The sequence below is a fragment of the Salmo salar genome, chromosome 09, assembly GCF_965601325.2.
Source record: "Salmo salar chromosome 09, fSalSal1, whole genome shotgun sequence".
Lineage (NCBI taxonomy): Eukaryota > Metazoa > Chordata > Actinopteri > Salmoniformes > Salmonidae > Salmo > Salmo salar.
Genome location: NC_138299.1, coordinates 57586692 through 57605148, shown reverse-complemented (window position 1 = coordinate 57605148; position 18457 = coordinate 57586692). Strand labels below are relative to the sequence as shown.

Sequence of the window (18457 nt, the reverse complement as noted above, 5' to 3'; positions counted from 1 at the left end):
TTTGGCCACCCAGCCAAACTGAGCAATCGGGGGAGAAGGACCTTTTTTATTTATTTATTTTATTTATTTCACCTTTATTTAACCAGGTTGGCCAGTTGAGAACAAGTTCTCATTTACAACTGCGACCTGGCCAAGATAAAGCAAAGCAGTGCGACACAGACAACAACACAGAGTTACACATGGAGTAAACAAACATACAGTCAGTAACACAATAGAAACATTTATATACAGTGTGTGCAAATGTAGTAAGATTAGAGAGGTAAGGCAATAAATAGGCCATGGAGGTAAAATAATTTCAATGTAGCATTAACACTGGAGATAGATATGCAGATGATGGTGTGCAAGTAGAGATACTGGGGTGCAAATGAGCAATGGGGATGAGGTAGTTGGGTGGGCTATTTACAGATGGGCTATTTACAGATGGGCTATGTACAGGTACAGTGGTCGGTAAGCTGCTCTGACAGCTGATGCTTAAAGTTAGTGAGGGAGATTTGAGTCTCCAGCTTCAGTGATTTTTGCAGTTCGTTCCAGTCATTGGCAGCAGAGAACTGGAAGGAAAGGCGGCCAAAGGCGGTGTTGGCTTTGGGGGTGACCAGTGAAATATACCTGCTGGAGCGTGTGCTACGGGTGGGTGTTGCTATGGTGACCAGTGAGCTGAGATAAGGCGGGGCTTTACCAAGCAAAGACTTATAGATGACCTGTAGCCAGTGGGTTTGATGACGAATATGAAGCGAGGGCCAGCCAACGAGAGCATACAGGTCGCAGCGGTGGGTAGTATATGGGGCTTTGGTGACAAAACGGATGGCACTGTTCTAGCAGCAGCTGATCCTACAGTACAGTATTGTAGGAGTAATAAACTGTAACAGACCACTACCAGCCTGGTTCCTCCTACTGTAACAGGCCACTACCAGCCTGGTTCCTCCTACTGTAACAGACGACTACCAGCCTGGTTCCTCCTACTGTAACAGACCACTACCAGCCTGGTTCCTCCTACTGTAACAGACCACTACCAGCCTGGTTCCTCCTACTGTAGCAGACCACTACCAGCCTGGTTCCTCCTACTGTAACAGACCACTACCAGCCTGGTTCCTCCTACTGTAACAGACCACTACCAGCCTGGTTCCTCCTACTGTAGCAGACCACTACCAGCCTGGTTCCTCCTACTGTAACAGACCACTACCAGCCTGGTTCCTCCTACTGTAACAGACCACTACCAGCCTGGTTCCTCCTACTGTAACAGACCACTACCAGCCTGGTTCCTCCTACTGTAACAGACCACTACCAGCCTGGTTCCTCCTACTGTAACAGACCACTACCAGCCTGGTTCCTCCTACTGTAACAGACCACTACCAGCCTGGTTCCTCCTACTGTAACAGACCACTACCAAGCTGTTGGCCAGGCGGTTGCCATGTACACAGACTGGCTGGGCTCTCTACCTCTGGACCAGTCCATTTAGACAGCGTATGACACCTCAGTGGTCCGTTTGCCTCGTTAGAACTGGTTCTAACAGCAGCTTAGAAAACACCGGGTATCTACTCTATGCAGCGTGCATGAATTCCCGTCACAAGGTTTGATGTCTGTGTGTATTTCAGGTGTAAGGGCCGGTTCAGCAGTGGCTGTGGGTCCCTGTCTCTGGTCCACCAGTATGTGATGTTTAACCTTCCCCTGGAGAGACCTCTGTTTCTGAAACACTGTAAAGGTAAGAACCCTCCCCCTAATAATTACATCAGTCAATCAAGTGGAACACATAAAGACCTTTCGCTTCTAATATGGAGAGCACCAAGAGACTGCACTCTGAGTTGTCATGACATGGCACATGTTCTTAAGAGATTTTCAGTACAATAGAATTGGAATGATTTTAATTATATCAAATCAAATTTTTGAAATCAAATTTTATTTGTCACGTGCCCGAATACAGCAGGTGTAGATAAGTCAATAACAATAATGAGACCAAAGACTAGATGAACCAGTCCTACCATGTCAATAACAACAATGAGACCATAGACTAAATGAACCAGTCCTACCATGTCAATAACAACAATGAGACCATAGACTAAATGAACCGGTCCTACCATGTCAATAATAACAATGAGACCAAAGACTAGATGAACCAGTCCTACCATGTCAATAACAACAACGAGACCATAGACTAGATGAACCAGTCCTACCATGTCAATAACAACAATGAGACCATAGACTAGATGAACCAGTCCTACCATGTCAATAACAACAATGAGACCAAAGACTAGATGAACCAGTCCTACCATGTCAATAACAACAATGAGACCATAGACTAGATGAACCAGTCCTACCATGTCAATAACAACAATGAGACCATAGACTAGATGAACCAGTCCTACCATGTCAATAACAACAATGAGACCATAGACTAAATGAACCAGTCCTACCATGTCAATAACAACAATGATACCATAGACTAGATGAACCAGTCCTACCATGTCAATAACAACAATGAGACCATAGACTAAATGAACCAGTCCTACCATGTCAATAACAACAATGAGACCATAGACTAAATGAACCAGTCCTACCATGTCAATAACAACAATGAGACCATAGACTAGATGAACCGGTCCTACCATGTCAATAACAACAATGATACCATAGACTAGATGAACCAGTCCTACCATGTCAATAACAACAATGAGACCATAGACTAAATGAACCAGTCCTACCATGTCAATAACAACAATGAGACCATAGACTAGATGAACCAGTCCTACCATGTCAATAACAACAATGAGACCATAGACTAAATGAACCGGTCCTACCATGTCAATAACAACAATGAGACCATAGACTAGATGAACCAGTCCTACCATGTCAATAACAACAACGAGACCATAGACTAAATGAACCAGTCCTACCATGTCAATAACAACAATGAGACCATAGACTAAATGAACCAGTCCTACCATGTCAATAACAACAATGATACCATAGACTAGATGAACCAGTCCTACCACGTCAATAACAACAATGAGACCATAGACTAGATGAACCAGTCCTACCATGTCAATAACAACAACGAGACCATAGACTAAATGAACCAGTCCTACCATGTCAATAACAACAATGAGACCATAGACTAGATGAACCAGTCCTACCATGTCAATAACAACAATGAGACCATAGACTAAATGAACCAGTCCTACCATGTCAATAACAACAATGAGACCATAGACTAGATGAACCAGTCCTACCATGTCAATAACAACAACGAGACCATAGACTAAATGAACCAGTCCTACCATGTCAATAACAACAATGAGACCATAGACTAAATGAACCAGTCCTACCATGTCAATAACAACAATGAGACCATAGACTAAATGAACCAGTCCTACCATGTCAATAACAACAATGATACCATAGACTAGATGAACCAGTCCTACCATGTCAATGTGCAGGGTACCAGGTAGTCGAGGTAATAGAGAGAATCGGCATAGATAATAAACAGAGTAGCAACATGTGTGAAAGTCTGTCTGTGTTGTCAATATGCGTATGTAGTGTGTGTGAGTGTGCGTATGTAGTGTGTGTGAGTGAGCATATGTAGTGTGTGTGTGTGTGTGAGCATATGTAGTGTGTGAGTGTATGTAGTGTGTGTGTGTGTGTGTGTGTGCGTATGTAGTGTGTGAGTGTGCGTATGTAGTGTGTGTGTGTGTGTGTGAGCGTATGTAGTGTGTGTGAGCGTATGTAGTGTGTGTGAGTGTATGTAGTGTGTGTGAGTGTGCGTATGTAGTGTGTGTGAGTGAGCATATGTAGTGTGTGTGTGTGTGTGTGTGTGTGTGTGTGTGTGTGTGTGTGTGTGTGTGTGTGTGAGTGAGCATATGTAGTGTGTGAGTGTATGTAGTGTGTGTGTGTGTGTGTGTGCGTATGTAGTGTATGAGTGTGCGTATGTAGTGTGTGTGTGTGTGAGCGTATGTAGTGTGTGTGAGTGTATGTAGTGTGTGTGTGTGAGTGTGCGTATGTAGTGTGTGTGAGTATGTAGTGTGTGAGTGTACGTATGTAGTGTGTGTGCGTATGTAGTGTGTGTGAGTGTGCGTATGTAGTGTGTATGTAGTGTGTGTGAGTGTGCGTATGTAGTGTGTGTGAGCGTATGTCGTGTGTGTGTGAGCGTATGTAGTGTGTGTGTGTGTGTGTGTGAGCGTATGTAGTGTGTGTGTGTGTGAGCGTATGTAGTGTGTGTGTGAATCTAGTGTGAGGTAGTGTGTGTGTGTGTAGTGTGGGAGTGACTGTATGTATGTAGTGTGGGAATGAGTGGATGTAGTGTGTGTGTGTGTGTGTGAGTGTATGTAGTGTGTGTGTGTGTGAGGTAGTGTGTGTGAGTGTGTGTGTGTGAGTGTATGTAGTGTGTAGTGTGTGAGTGTAGTGTGTGTGTGTAGTGTGTGTCAGGGCGCATAGAGCCAGTGCAAGAATGTCATTCAATAAAAACAGGGGTCAATGTTAGCAGTCAGAGTAGCCATTAACTGTTCAGCAGTCTAATGGCTTGGGGGTAGCAGCTGCTAAGGAGCCTTTTGGTCCCAGACTTGGTGCTCCGGTACCGCTTGCCGTGCGGTAGCAGAGAGAACAGTCTATAACTTGAGTGACTGGAGTCTTTGACAATTTTTAGGGTCTTCCTCTGATACAGCCTGGTATAGAGGTCCTGGATGGCAGGAATCTTGGCCCCAGTGATGTACTGGGCCGTACGCACTACCCTCTGTAGTGCCTTATGGTCAGATGCCAAAGCAGTTGCCATACCAGGCAGTGATGCAACCAGTCAAGATGCTCTCAATGGTGCAGCTGTAGAACTTTTTGAGGATCTATATAAATGTACAGTACAATGCTTAACCATGTATATTAGACAATAGAATATTTTTATACAGTTGAATATCCTACCAGTCTCTCTCTGCCCCCTAGCCTTCAAGTCAGCTCTGAGACCAAACCCTTTCAGAGGAAACGTCTACAACATCTGTGGGAAGGTCCTCTTCTCTGGTAGGGTTTCTCTGTTCTTCTGACTCACTGACAATATACACAACATCACTCTGTACAATGACGGTGGTGATTGAATAGAAATGTTTAGTTGTACTACTTATCAATAATCATACAAGTATTATTTATTCTGCCTTGTGTTGTAATACCAAAATGAATGTCAACCTTTAACCTGTACTTGCACTCCCAGTTGTGAGTATTATTAGATAAAGGTTTGTCCTCAAGGCAGGCAGCACCAGCTGATGGTAGGAAACTGAGCTCCTTCACTCTCCAATGGTTTAGTTTGGTTGAGTAGTTTCTCCTCACTTTATTCATGCAGACGTTTATGTGACGTTGTTGAATGAGGAGAGAGTGCAGAATGAGGAGAGAGTGCAGAATGAGGAGAGAGTGCAGAATGAGGAGAGAGTGCAGAATGAGGAGAGAGTGCAGAGTGAGGAGAGAGTGCAGAGTGAGGAGAGAGTGCAGAGTGAGGAGAGAGTGCAGAGTGAGGAGAGAGTGCAGAGTGAGGAGAGAGTGCAGAGTGAGGAGAGAGTGCAGAGTGAGGAGAGAGTGCAGAGTGAGGAGAGAGTGCAGAGTGAGGAGAGAGTGCAGAATGAGGAGAGAGGGCAGAATGAGGAGAGAGGGCAGAATGAGGAGAGAGGGCAGAATGAGGAGAGAGTGCAGAGTGAGGAGAGAGTGCAGAATGAGGAGAGAGGGCAGAATGAGGAGAGAGGGCAGAATGAGGAGAGAGGGCAGAATGAGGAGAGAGGGCAGAATGAGGAGAGAGGGCAGAATGAGGAGAGAGGGCAGAATGAGGAGAGAGTGCAGAGTGAGGAGAGAGTGCAGAATGAGGAGAGAGGGCAGAATGAGGAGAGAGGGCAGAATGAGGAGAGAGGGCAGAATGAGGATAGAGGGCAGAGTGAGGAGAGAGTGCAGAATGAGGAGAGAGGGCAGAATGAGGAGAGAGGGCAGAATGAGGAGAGAGTGCAGATGTTTGTGGAAGTTGAATGACTCTGGAGCTGGTGGTCCTTGGCGTGTTCCTTTCTAGTTTCTGTGAATTTTAAGTTACCGTCCATTGAATTAAACTAGTTGCATTGATTTTGTTTATTTGTGTCTTCTATTGAATATTCCATGTTGTTTGAGTCATTCTGGAGTTGAATTATGGATAGACGGATGGATGTTGTAGCACTGAACCCCTCCTCATCCTCAGCATTCTGTTTGGTATATGTAGCTGCCACAGTGGTAGGTCCATCCGACCAGTCATTAGGACCATCAGACAGGTCAGTGAGATGCTGAGATATCTCCATGTTCTTCTCCAGACTCTGAGAGGATGATGGAGGTGAGCCACAACACTGTGAGTGGGAACCTCCGTATCACCCAGCAGCCCTTGGGGGACAGCCACCAGGGAGACCAGGAGCCCTCTGGATGCTTCCTGCTGTTCCATGGAGTGGGATTGACACAGGAGGCCCTGAAGGACTGGCTGAGGCTATGTGTAAAACAGGTACAACACTGACTGACCAACTACTGGAATTCATAGCTCATCTAACTGACCAACTAACTGGCCACCTAACTGGCCACCTAACTGACCACCTAACTGACCACCTAACTGGCCACCTAACTGGCCATCTAACTGGCCACCTAACTGACCATTTGGCCACCTAACTGACCATTTGGCCACCTAACTGACCATTTGGCCACCTAACTGGCCACCTAACTGGCCACCTAACTGGCCACCTGACTGGCCACCTGACTGGCCACCTGACTGGCCACCTGACTGGCCACCTAACTGGCCACCTGACTGGCCACCTGACTGGCCACCTGACTGGCCACCTGACTGGTCATCTGACTGACCATCTAACTGGCCATCTAACTGAGCATCTGACCATCTAACTGACCACCTAACTGACCATCTAACTGGCCACCTAACTGACCACCTAACTGACCACCTAACTGACCACCTAACTGGCCACCTAACTGACCACCTAACTGACCACCTAACTGACCATCTAACTGGCCACCTAACTGGCCACCTAACTGACCACCTAACTGACCACCTAACTGACCATCTAACTGGCCATCTGACCATCTAACTGACCACCTAACTGACCACCTAACTGACCATCTAACTGACCACCTAACTGGCCACCTAACTGGCCACCTAACTGGCCATCTAACTGACCAACTACTGTAATTCACAGCTCATCTAACTGACCACCTAACTGGCCATCTAACTGGCCATCTAACTGGCCATCTAACTGACCATCTAACTGGCCATCTAACTGACCATCTAACTGACCATCTAACTGACCACCTAACTGGCCACCTAACTGACCATCTATCTGGCCACCTAACTGGCCACCTAACTGGCCATCTAACTGACCAACTACTGTAATTCACAGCTCATCTAATTGGCCATCTAACTGGCCATCTAACTGGCCACCTAACTGGCCACCTAACTGACCATCTGACCACCTAACTGGCCACCTAACTGGCCACCTAACTGACCATCTAACTGACCATCTAACTGACCACCTAACTGACCATCTAACTGACCATCTAACTGACCACCTAACTGACCATCTAACTGACCATCTAACTGACCATCTAAATGGCCATCGAACTGGCCATCTGACCATCTAACTGGCCACCTAACTGACCATCTGACTGACCATCTAACTGGCCACCTAACTGACCATCTAACTGGCCATCTGACCATCTAACTGACCACCTAACTGACCACCTAACTGACCATCTAACTGGCCACCTAACTGGCCACCTAACTGGCCACCTAACTGGCCATCTAACTGACCAACTACTGTAATTCACAGCTCATCTAACTGACCACCTAACTGGCCATCTAACTGGCCATCTAACTGGCCATCTAACTGACCATCTAACTGGCCATCTAACTGACCATCTAACTGACCATCTAACTGACCACCTAACTGGCCACCTAACTGACCATCTATCTGGCCACCTAACTGGCCACCTAACTGGCCATCTAACTGACCAACTACTGTAATTCACAGCTCATCTAATTGGCCATCTAACTGGCCATCTAACTGGCCACCTAACTGGCCACCTAACTGACCATCTGACCACCTAACTGGCCACCTAACTGGCCACCTAACTGACCATCTAACTGACCATCTAACTGACCACCTAACTGACCATCTAACTGACCATCTAACTGACCACCTAACTGACCATCTAACTGACCATCTAACTGACCATCTAAATGGCCATCGAACTGGCCATCTGACCATCTAACTGGCCACCTAACTGACCATCTGACTGACCATCTAACTGGCCATCTAACTGGCCATCTAACTGACCATCTGACCATCTAACTGGCCACCTAACTGGCCACCTAACTGGAACTCACAGCTCATCTAACTGGCCATCTAACTGGCCAACTACTGGAACTCACAGCTCATCTAACTGGCCATCTAACTGGCCATCTGACCATCTAACTGGCCATCTGACCATCTAACTGACCACCTAACTGACCACCTAACTGGCCACCTAACTGGCCACCTAACTGACCACCTAACTGACCACCTAACTGGCCATCTAACTGGCCATCTGACCATCTAACTGACCACCTAACTGGCCATCTAACTGACCACCTAACTGGCCACCTAACTGGCCACCTAACTGGCCATCTAACTGACCAACTACTGTAATTCACAGCTCATCTAACTGACCACCTAACTGGCCACCTAACTGGCCACCTAACTGGCCATCTAACTGACCAACTACTGTAATTCACAGCTCATCTAACTGACCACCTAACTGGCCATCTAACTGGCCATCTAACTGGCCATCTAACTGACCATCTAACTGGCCATCTAACTGACCATCTAACTGACCATCTAACTGACCATCTAACTGACCACCTAACTGGCCACCTAACTGACCATCTATCTGGCCACCTAACTGACCATCTAACTGACCATCTAACTGGCCACCTAACTGGCCACCTAACTGGCCATCTAACTGACCATCTAACTGGCCATCTAACTGACCATCTAACTGGCCATCTAACTGACCATCTAACTGACCATCTAACTGACCATCTAACTGGCCACCTAACTGGCCACCTAACTGGCCATCTAACTGACCAACTACTGTAATTCACAGCTCATCTAATTGGCCATCTAACTGGCCATCTAACTGGCCACCTAACTGGCCACCTAACTGACCATCTGGCCACCTAACTGGCCACCTAACTGGCCACCTAAGTGACCATCTAACTGACCATCTAACTGACCACCTAACTGACCATCTAACTGACCATCTAACTGACCATCTAAATGGCCATCGAACTGGCCATCTGACCATCTAACTGGCCACCTAACTGACCATCTGACTGACCATCTAACTGGCCATCTAACTGGCCATCTAACTGGCCACCTAACTGACCATCTAACTGGCCATCTGACCATCTAACTGGCCACCTAACTGGCCATCTAACTGACCATCTGCTGATCTTATTGTCACCTAAACATCAGAGGTAATATAGTCATCTTGCTGTCTGTTGTCTTGTTTTCAGAAGGAGGTGAGGAAGGTGAAGAAGACCCACACCAGCCTCTCTGCTCAGGAGATCAGGACCATCCATGTGAGTGTTCCTCTAATATAACATATATTATATCCTCTCTCTTGACCCACCTGTCCGTCTGTCTACCTGTCTGTCAACCTGCCTGCCTGCCTGTCTGTCAACCTGCCTGCCTGTCTGTCAACCTGCCTGCCTGTCTGTCTGTCTACCTGTCTGTCAACCTGCCTGCCTGTCTACCTGTCTGTCTGTCTGTCTGTCTGTCTGTCTGTCTGTCTGTCTGTCTGTCTGTCTGTCTGTCTGTCTGTCTGTCTGTCAACCTGCCTGTCTGTCTGTCTGTCTGTCAACCTGCCTGTCTGTCTGTCTGTCAACCTGCCTGTCTGTCTGTCTGTCAACCTGCCTGTCTGTCTGTCAACCTGCCTGTCTGTCTGTCTGTCAACCTGCCTGCCTGTCTGTCAACCTGTCTGTCTGTCTGTCAACCTGCCTGCCTGTCTCTCTGTCTGTCAACCTGCCTGCTTGCCTGTCTACCTGTCTGTCAACCTGCTTGCCTGCCTGCCTGTCTGTCAACCTGCCTGCCTGTCTGTCAACCTGCCTGCCTGCATGTCTGTCTGTCTGTCAACCTGCCTGCCTGCCTGTCTGTCAACCTGCCTGTCTACCTGTCTGTCAACCTGCCTGCCTGTCTACCTGTCTGTCAACCTGCCTGCCTGTCTGTCAACCTGCCTGTCTGTCTACCTGTCTGTCAACCTGCTTGCCTGCCTGTTTCTGTGTTCAGGTGAAGAGACATCTGGACCCTCTGCCTCCAGGCTTCTTCTACAACGGACAACATTACGTCAGTTTCTTTGGAGAGAAAAAGAACTTCCATCCACGTATCCTTTTATCCCTACTGTCTGCCTGGCGTCTAATACAACACCTGACAACACAGCCCTATTCCACTGAACGGTTTCTTGTTGATGAGTAGTAGGTGGTGTAGCTGTCCTTACATCAAGCCCCTGCAGAAATGGACCAGTTCATAACGGAGTATGTTGAGGAGGCCAACCGAGAGATCGACCTCTTCAACAATCAGCTGGAGCAGCAGCAGCACCAGGACCTCTTTGACCCTTAGTGACCCCTAATGACCCCCAAGGTTAGGGTTAGAGGTCGTCTGTCTCGTCCTTTTACTGTTTGTCCTTCTTCTCAGCATATCTCAAAGGGAAAACTATACTATACATACTGTCACCTCCACTATACTATACATACTGTCACCTCCACTATACCGTACATACTGTCACCTCCACTATACCATACATACTGTCACCTCCACTATACCATACATACTGTCACCTCCACTATACCATACATATAGTGGTACATATAGGGGTGATAAACATAACTGAATCAAGACATTATTATGGTGAGAGAGCACAAGCTTTCCGTCCAGATAAGAGGTTCAACTTTACATTGTCAGTCAGTATCATTCTAGGTAGGTTTCTAATAGGCCAGTAGAATTGGTTCTATTTGTAGCCTGGCTGTTGGCATTATTAAAACACTCCTCTCTCTCGTCTCCTTTCCTGACCTGTCATACGATCCACAGCCCACCTGTTTAGTTAGCAGCTTTCAGCATCCCGCTGTGTAGCTGGCTGTGTAGCTGGCTGTGTAGCTGGCTGTGTAGCTGTTCTCACTGGCTCTACTGTGCTAATAGCTTGTATCCATGTCAGACTTTGGTGAGAGGACGTGGACGCAGAGCTGTGAACTTTGAATAGACAGCCTGTCCGTCCCTGTTGTAAATACTAGCTAGACCGTCACATAGTTCTAGTCAGCAGAGAAACGTGGTCCTCGGTAACATAATGTTGTTCAAACATCAACAATAACATTACCCCTCCCCTTTCACATGGTCACCTAACATGCTGCGGGTGGGATACTTGTTGGAATGGGGATGGTCTGAAATCAATTAGTCTAGTTTAGGCCAGTTTGGGCTGGTTTAGGCCAGTTTGGGTTAGGAGGGTTTGGGCTGGGTTAGGAGGGTTTGGGCTGGTTTAGGCCAGTTTGGGCTGGTTTAGGCCAGTTTGGGCTGGGTTAGGAGGGTTTGGGCTGGTTTAGGCCAGTTTGGGCTGGGTTAGGAGGGTTTGGGCTGGTTTAGGCCAGTTTGGGCTGGGTTAGGAGGGTTTGGGCTGGTTTAGGCCAGTTTGGGCTGGGTTAGGAGGATTTGGGCTGGGTTAGGAAGGTTTGTGCTGGTTTAGGCCATTTTGGGCTGGGTTAGGAGGGTTTGGGTTGAGGGTGTTTGAGGGATAGGGAGGGTAGGACTGGGGTTGGCCAGATAAGGCCTGAGGAATGAGTTCGTAGTGGTGTATTTCAGGGATGGGTAGGATCAGAGATCAGAGTTAGTAGTGTTGCTGACCACATGCAGTTCCTTGATGTGGGACTTAAGCTGCGTGGGTGGTGGAGGTATCTTACATGTTCTCTCAGGACTACCTGTCGTCATGTTCCTGGAGATGGGACTTAAGCTGCGTCCACTACCTGTTAGATAGATGTGATTTAAGCTGCGTCCACTACCTGTTAGATAGATGGGATTTAAGCTGCGTCCACTACCTGTTAGATAGATGGGATTTAAGCTGCGTCCACTACCTGTTAGATAGATGGGATTTAAGCTGCGTCCGCTACCTGTTAGATAGATGGGATTTAAGCTGCGTCCGCTACCTGTTAGATAGATGGGATTTAAGCTGCGTCCACTACCTGTTAGATAGATGGGATTAAGCTGCGTCCACTACCTGTTAGATAGATGGGATTTAAGCTGCGTCCACTACCTGTTAGACAGATGGGATTTAAGCTGCATCCGCTACCTGTTAGATAGATGGGATTTAAGCTGCGTCCGCTACCTGTTAGATAGATGGGATTTAAGCTGCGTCCACTACCTGTTAGATAGATGGGATTTAAGCTGCGTCCACTACCTGTTAGATAGATGGGATTTAAGCTGCGTCCGCTACCTGTTAGATAGATGGGATTTAAGCTGCGTCCACTACCTGTTAGATAGATGGGATTTAAGCTGCATCCGCTACCTGTTAGATAGATGGGATTTAAGCTGCGTCCGCTACCTGTTAGATAGATGGGATTTAAGCTGCGTCCGCTACCTGTTAGATAGATGGGATTTAAACTGCGTCCACTACCTGTTAGATAGATGGGATACAACACCCTGATATTGTTAGGATGTAGTGTGTAAGTGTCATTCATGTTCCTCCAGGACTACCTTTTGTGTTATTCTGTACTATAGTAGAATCATCCACTCAGACAATACTAGTACTACACTAGTACAATACTAGTACTACACTACTACAGTACTAGTACTACACTACTACAGTACTGGTACTACTACAGTACTGGTACTACACTACTACAGTACTAGTACTACACTAGTACAGTACTGGTACTACAGCTGCGTTTTCTGATCTGATCTATGCATGTTTCCTCATCTCCAATAACAGCCTTAGTGGCTTAATCAGAAAGGGGGCAGCAGTGTCAACATAATCTAGCTATCTGGGAATATGGTCCAATACTTTGTCTTCGTGTGGAATGGACTGGTAATGTTCAGTAGACAACAATGGCGTCTTTGTACACAAATAACTGTGTAGGCTACCCACTCTGCTACATCTCTGTACTGCATTTCATATTGGACCAATTCTGGAACAGTGGTTTGTGGCTGAACCTCAACTTTAGAAAATAACAGAATATTCAACAATATAAGTTGACAGGACAGTTACAGTCTGCTAATTTAACTCCACTGACCAGGAGAACAGTTACGGTCTGCTAATTTAACTCCACTGACCAGGAGAACAGTTACGGTCTGCTAATTTAACTCCACTGACCAGGAGAACAGTTACGGTCTGCTAATTTAACTCCACTGGCCAGGAGAACAGTTACGGTGTGCTAATTTAACTCCACTGACCAGGAGAACAGTTACGGTCTGCCAATTTAACTCCACTGACCAGGAGAACAGTTACGGTCTGCTAATTTAACTCCACTGACCAGGAGAACAGTTACGGTGTGCTAATTTAACTCCACTGACCAGGAGAACAGTTACGGTGTGCTAATTTAACTCCACTGACCAGGAGAACAGTTACGGTGTGCTAATTTAACTCCACTGACCAGGAGAACAGTTACGGTCTGCTAATTTAACTCCACTGACCAGGAGAACAGTTACGGTGTGCTAATTTAACTCCACTGACCAGGAGAACAGTTACGGTGTGCTAATTTAACTCCACTGACCAGGAGAACAGTTACGGTCTGCTAATTTAGCTCCACTGACCAGGAGAAACACTTTGTTTTCTGCAGAAACACAGACATACATTGTTTGATGTTTGAGTGATGCTGAAGTGGACACAGTATTCCACATTGAGATTCCAAACGTTCAAATTCCAGAACCTTAAAGACACTGCTGGCCCCCTCTGTCTTCATACAGTCCATCTATACCAAGCCTGTCATCATACAGTCCATCTATACCAAGCCTGTCATCATACAGTCCATCTATACCAAGCCTGTCATCATACAGTCCATCTATACCAAGCCTGTCATCATACAGTCCATCTATACCAAGCCTGTCATCATACAGTCCATCTATACCAAGCCTGTCATCATACAGTCCATCTATACCAAGCCTGTCATCATACAGTCCATCTATACCAAGCCTGTCCATTCACAGTGCCTCCCATGCTAGACATGTTACTGTCTGAATAGAGAATGATCCCTAGCCAGTAAGTTAGTTACTTCAGGGTCCAGGCCTGTTCCAGTCAGATACACACCCAGTCAATCAGTCAGCTAGACAGGCTCTATCTGGAAAGGAAGACAGACTACATCACAATCCTTCTATTCATTCTCTTAGCTTACAATCCCTCCCTCTCCTTAACTTTATCAAGTGCAATTGTACTCTGTTTTTATATGTATTCTAATTACCTTCACAGAACTATTTTAAGGACTAGCTGATTAAATAAGGACCGCGTTCTCACTCTCAACATTTGAGCGAGTTGAGATTTGTTCAACGTTTAGTACCATGCTGACCTAAGACTAAAGCTCTGGATTAGGTCAGCTCTGTTGTCTGTCTCCGTATGACTGGAGTCTCTTCTGACAAGTCCTCTTGTCTGCTTAGAGCAAAAGTTGTTTTCATTCACAATACCACAGAGACCTGTCTCAGTTGAGACGGAGACACAGATGCCATGACTGAGGGTGATTGATATCCTACAGCATGAGACGGAAGATGCCATAACTACAGGCCTTTAATGGGCCGTGTTAGGAAACAGACACTGGTTGGTCTACAGTGTAGCGATACGTCCTTAAAGGGTTCTAGAGGGTTATTATTACGATAGGACATGTTTGTGATATTAACTTTATTTAGTAGCACATATGATACCACACTATCTGCATGTGTTAGGATGTCCTTTTAATATATATATATATATATATATATCTATGATATATTCTGATACTATTGCCTTTCACCAAACTGGTATAACCAAGAGAAAATTTAGCACATTTATTTTACAAAACTGGTGAGAATTGAAGTACCTCAGACACCACTAGAGTATTTTTGTAATGCTGTGAATCGAACAGAGAAAAAGCTAAGAGTCAAATCTTTTTCTCACACAATTGAATAAATAAGCAAAACGGAGAAATGTTGTGAGACGTGATGTTTCTCTGGTCCAGCAGTGCCTTGGCCCGTTACTCTACGGCTAAGAAATAACCCTGTTCAGAACTCCAGCTCCCCTCTAGTCTACATGCTACTGTACATGACGGGGCTGGAGGCTGAGGAACCGTCCTGAAACGGCCTGGGTACCAGTCTATTTGTGCCATCATGCCACTCCTTGCCGGTTTGGCATGACAAGGAGTTGAGATGATGACACGCAGATCTAGGACCGGCTATCTTAAACAGATCTGGGACCGGCTATCTTAAACAGTGTTGGTGAAAGGACTGAATCAATGGAATTGTTCTTTAAGCAATGTGTTACTCAGCCAAAGGGGGCAGTAAGTCCCAGGGGAAGGGGAGGTCACTCGAGGGCTCACACCGTTTCAACTAGTAAATAAATGATACAAAGCTACAGTGATTCTGAATGGAAACCGGGTACTTGTGGTTCTGGTTGTGGGTCTGGTTTCAAAGCTGTTGTCAAAAATGAGGATGATGACATAGTGGTTAAAGTAGAGCAGTCTACCCTGTCCTAATGGTAAACTTAGTGGTTACAGTAGAGCAGCCTACCCTGTCCTAATGGTTAACTTAGTGGTTACAGTAGAGCAGTCTACCCTGTTCTAATGGTTAACTTAGTGGTTAAAGTAGAGCAGCCTACCCTGTCCTAGTTAAGGTATTGGTTAAGGTAGAGCAGCCTACCCTGTCCTAGTTAGGGTATTGGTTAAGGTAGAGCAGCCAACCCTGTCCTAGTTAAGGTATTGGTTAAGGTAGAGCAGCCTACCCTGTCCTAGTTAGGGTATTGGTTAAGGTAGAGCAGCCTACCCTGTCCTAGTTAGGGTATTGGTCAGCTGTTTGGCTCGGTGACCCACCTTATTGCTCAGTGGGCCCCAGGAAAGAAGCCCTCCAGAGGTTCTCCCCTGTAACTCAGAGCTAAATCTATGCTTCTGGTGTAACTCTTCTTACTCAACCCTCTGGCTATGTTGTATTCATGCTGTATGTGGAGGCTAACGGCTTGTAGCTGAAGTTATAGGACAAAAAAAAAGTTTAGTGTTCACAGTTTTTTTTTTTTTTATGAGGGAAATGTGATGAGCATGTTCTGAAAACAATAAAAATGTTCTGAAGATTGGCTCCAAGGTTACAAAGAGACAACATTTGGAATTTATGCACTTTGATGAAAACTGTTATTAGAATTCCTTGTATTTTTAATGTTTTGTAATGGAGTAATTATCACACCTGTAGTCAAAGTGATCTTTCTCAGGCCTACAGTAACCTATACAGTACCCTGACTTCAACAGTCTTTAGGTGTTAAAAGGAATCACAAGTTTCAGTGGGAGTAATAACTCAGGTATATAGGTCTATAGGAAGGTTATAGGTCAGGACCCAGATTCACAAAACCTTCTTAAGAAGACATTTCTTCTTACCTGCCATTTATTCCTTAACTATAAACTACAGAAGAAAGTTCAGCAAAGTTGTTATTCCTCATAAAGCTTCTTGGAAATGTTCTTGTGTTATTTCATGTTTCTCTTCAAGTAAAAAAATGTAAGAAGAAATTAGATTTTTTTTAAATAAGGTTTGTTCTTGGACATTTTTCTTAATTCCAAGATGGCTAAAGCCTTGTCTTAAACTCAGGGCAGTGAGATAATAAGCTAATTAAATCAATTGAACATATTTAATTCACTCAAACATCATCTGAAAGTTTCAGTATTGATTATTTGAAACCCCAAAAACATGTTTTAGAACAGTCATCTCAGTACGAAATATGCTAACATGATTGCCCTTGCTAGCTAGATACTGTAGCTAGCTAAAACAGTTTGCCGAGTGACAATCATTTTAAAACGATAGTTACGTTTGTAAGAAAAAGATAAAATCTTAACATATTGTTGAAGAATTACACTTGTGAACTATCTTATGAACTTGTTTTTTTTTTTTTTTTTCTTAAGAAGGTTCTTAAGTTTTTGTATAAGAAGGTTTTGTGAATCTGGGCCCAGGTTTCCACACCTGTAACAGTGGATTATACCCTGATGGTTCAGTAGTAGTTAGTCTGCCAATCCTAATCAGAAGCTAATAGCCTATCGTTTTCCCCCATACAATCTAATGACAACTACATTTATATGTTTGAAAATGTATTGATTTAAGTTGGAGGTAGTTTATGGCATGAACTTGATGGTAAACCTCTACAACCAAGTTATTACATCTGTAACTTAACTATATCAATACAATTGATTAATATATTGCCTCAAAAAAAGGATTTCCGATGTGGAATCCAATACACTGAAAGAAGGAATTTGGTGAAGTGAACTTCAAAAGTGCCAAAAAATGTTTGAGGATGATTCATTGAATCGCATTTGCACAAAACTACTGTAACTTTAGTTTTTTTTCCTGTGACTGATGCTTTTATAATCTTATTGTGGTATTTATTGCACCAAGTAATCCATTAAAATATTAATATGGTCAAATTGTCTCATTATTTTTGTCATTGTCAGATATGATTGTATTTACAGTACCTTTCAAAAGTATTCAGACCTGGATTTCTTCAGATTTTTTGTTAGTGGTATTAAATGGATTTAATTGTAATTTATTCAACAAAATACTCTGTGAAAGTGGAAGAACATTTTTACTTTTTTAAAGATTAATAACAAATAATGAACTAAAATATAGTCGTTGCATAAGTATTCAGCCCCTTTGTTTAAGGCAGCCTAAATTAGTTCAGTAAGATGTGGCTTAACAAGTCACATAATAACTTACATGGACTCACTTTGTGTGTAATAATAGTGTTTAGCATGACTTATTTTATGACTAACCCTTCATCTGTCCCCCATACATACATACATCTGTAAGGTCCCTCAGTCAAGTATTGAATTTCAAGCACAGGTTCAACTACAAAGATCTGGGAGCGTTTTGAAAGCCTCAAAGGGCAGTGATTGAATCCTACTGCTCTGATGCTCGTCGGATGTGGCAGGGTTTGCAAACTATTATGGACTACAAAGACAAAAACAACTGCGAGCTGCCCAGTGACACGAGCCTACCAGGCGAGCTAAATGACTTCTATGTGCGCTTCAAGGCAAGCAACACTGAAGCATGCATGGGAGCTCCAGCTGTTCCAGACGACTGTGTGATCACGCTCTCCGTAGCCGATGTGAGTAAGACCTTTAAGCAGGTCACCATTCACAACCATTCACACGGATTACCAGGACGTGTACTCCGAGCATGCGCTTACCAACTGGCAAGTGTCTTCACTGACATTTTCAACCTGTCTCTGACCGAGTCTGTAATACCTACATGTTTCA

General features: G+C 44.8%; 1 protein-coding gene across 2 annotated transcripts in view; it reads left to right on the top strand.

Annotated features, from left to right (window-relative positions):
- The window catches only part of dnaaf9 (dynein axonemal assembly factor 9), a 95125-nt gene extending 77499 nt beyond the window's left edge, over positions 1-17626 (top strand). For both annotated transcript variants that reach the window (XM_045723811.2, XM_045723810.2), the window contains exons 30-35: positions 1593-1699; positions 4921-4995; positions 6291-6472; positions 9527-9592; positions 10299-10392; positions 10522-17626. In XM_045723811.2, coding sequence (XP_045579767.1) covers positions 1593-1699; positions 4921-4995; positions 6291-6472; positions 9527-9592; positions 10299-10392; positions 10522-10628 — 631 coding nt within the window. In that variant the 3' untranslated portion in view covers positions 10629-17626. The remainder of the gene's footprint in view (positions 1-1592; positions 1700-4920; positions 4996-6290; positions 6473-9526; positions 9593-10298; positions 10393-10521) is intronic.
- Positions 17627-18457: the final 831 nt, after the last annotated feature.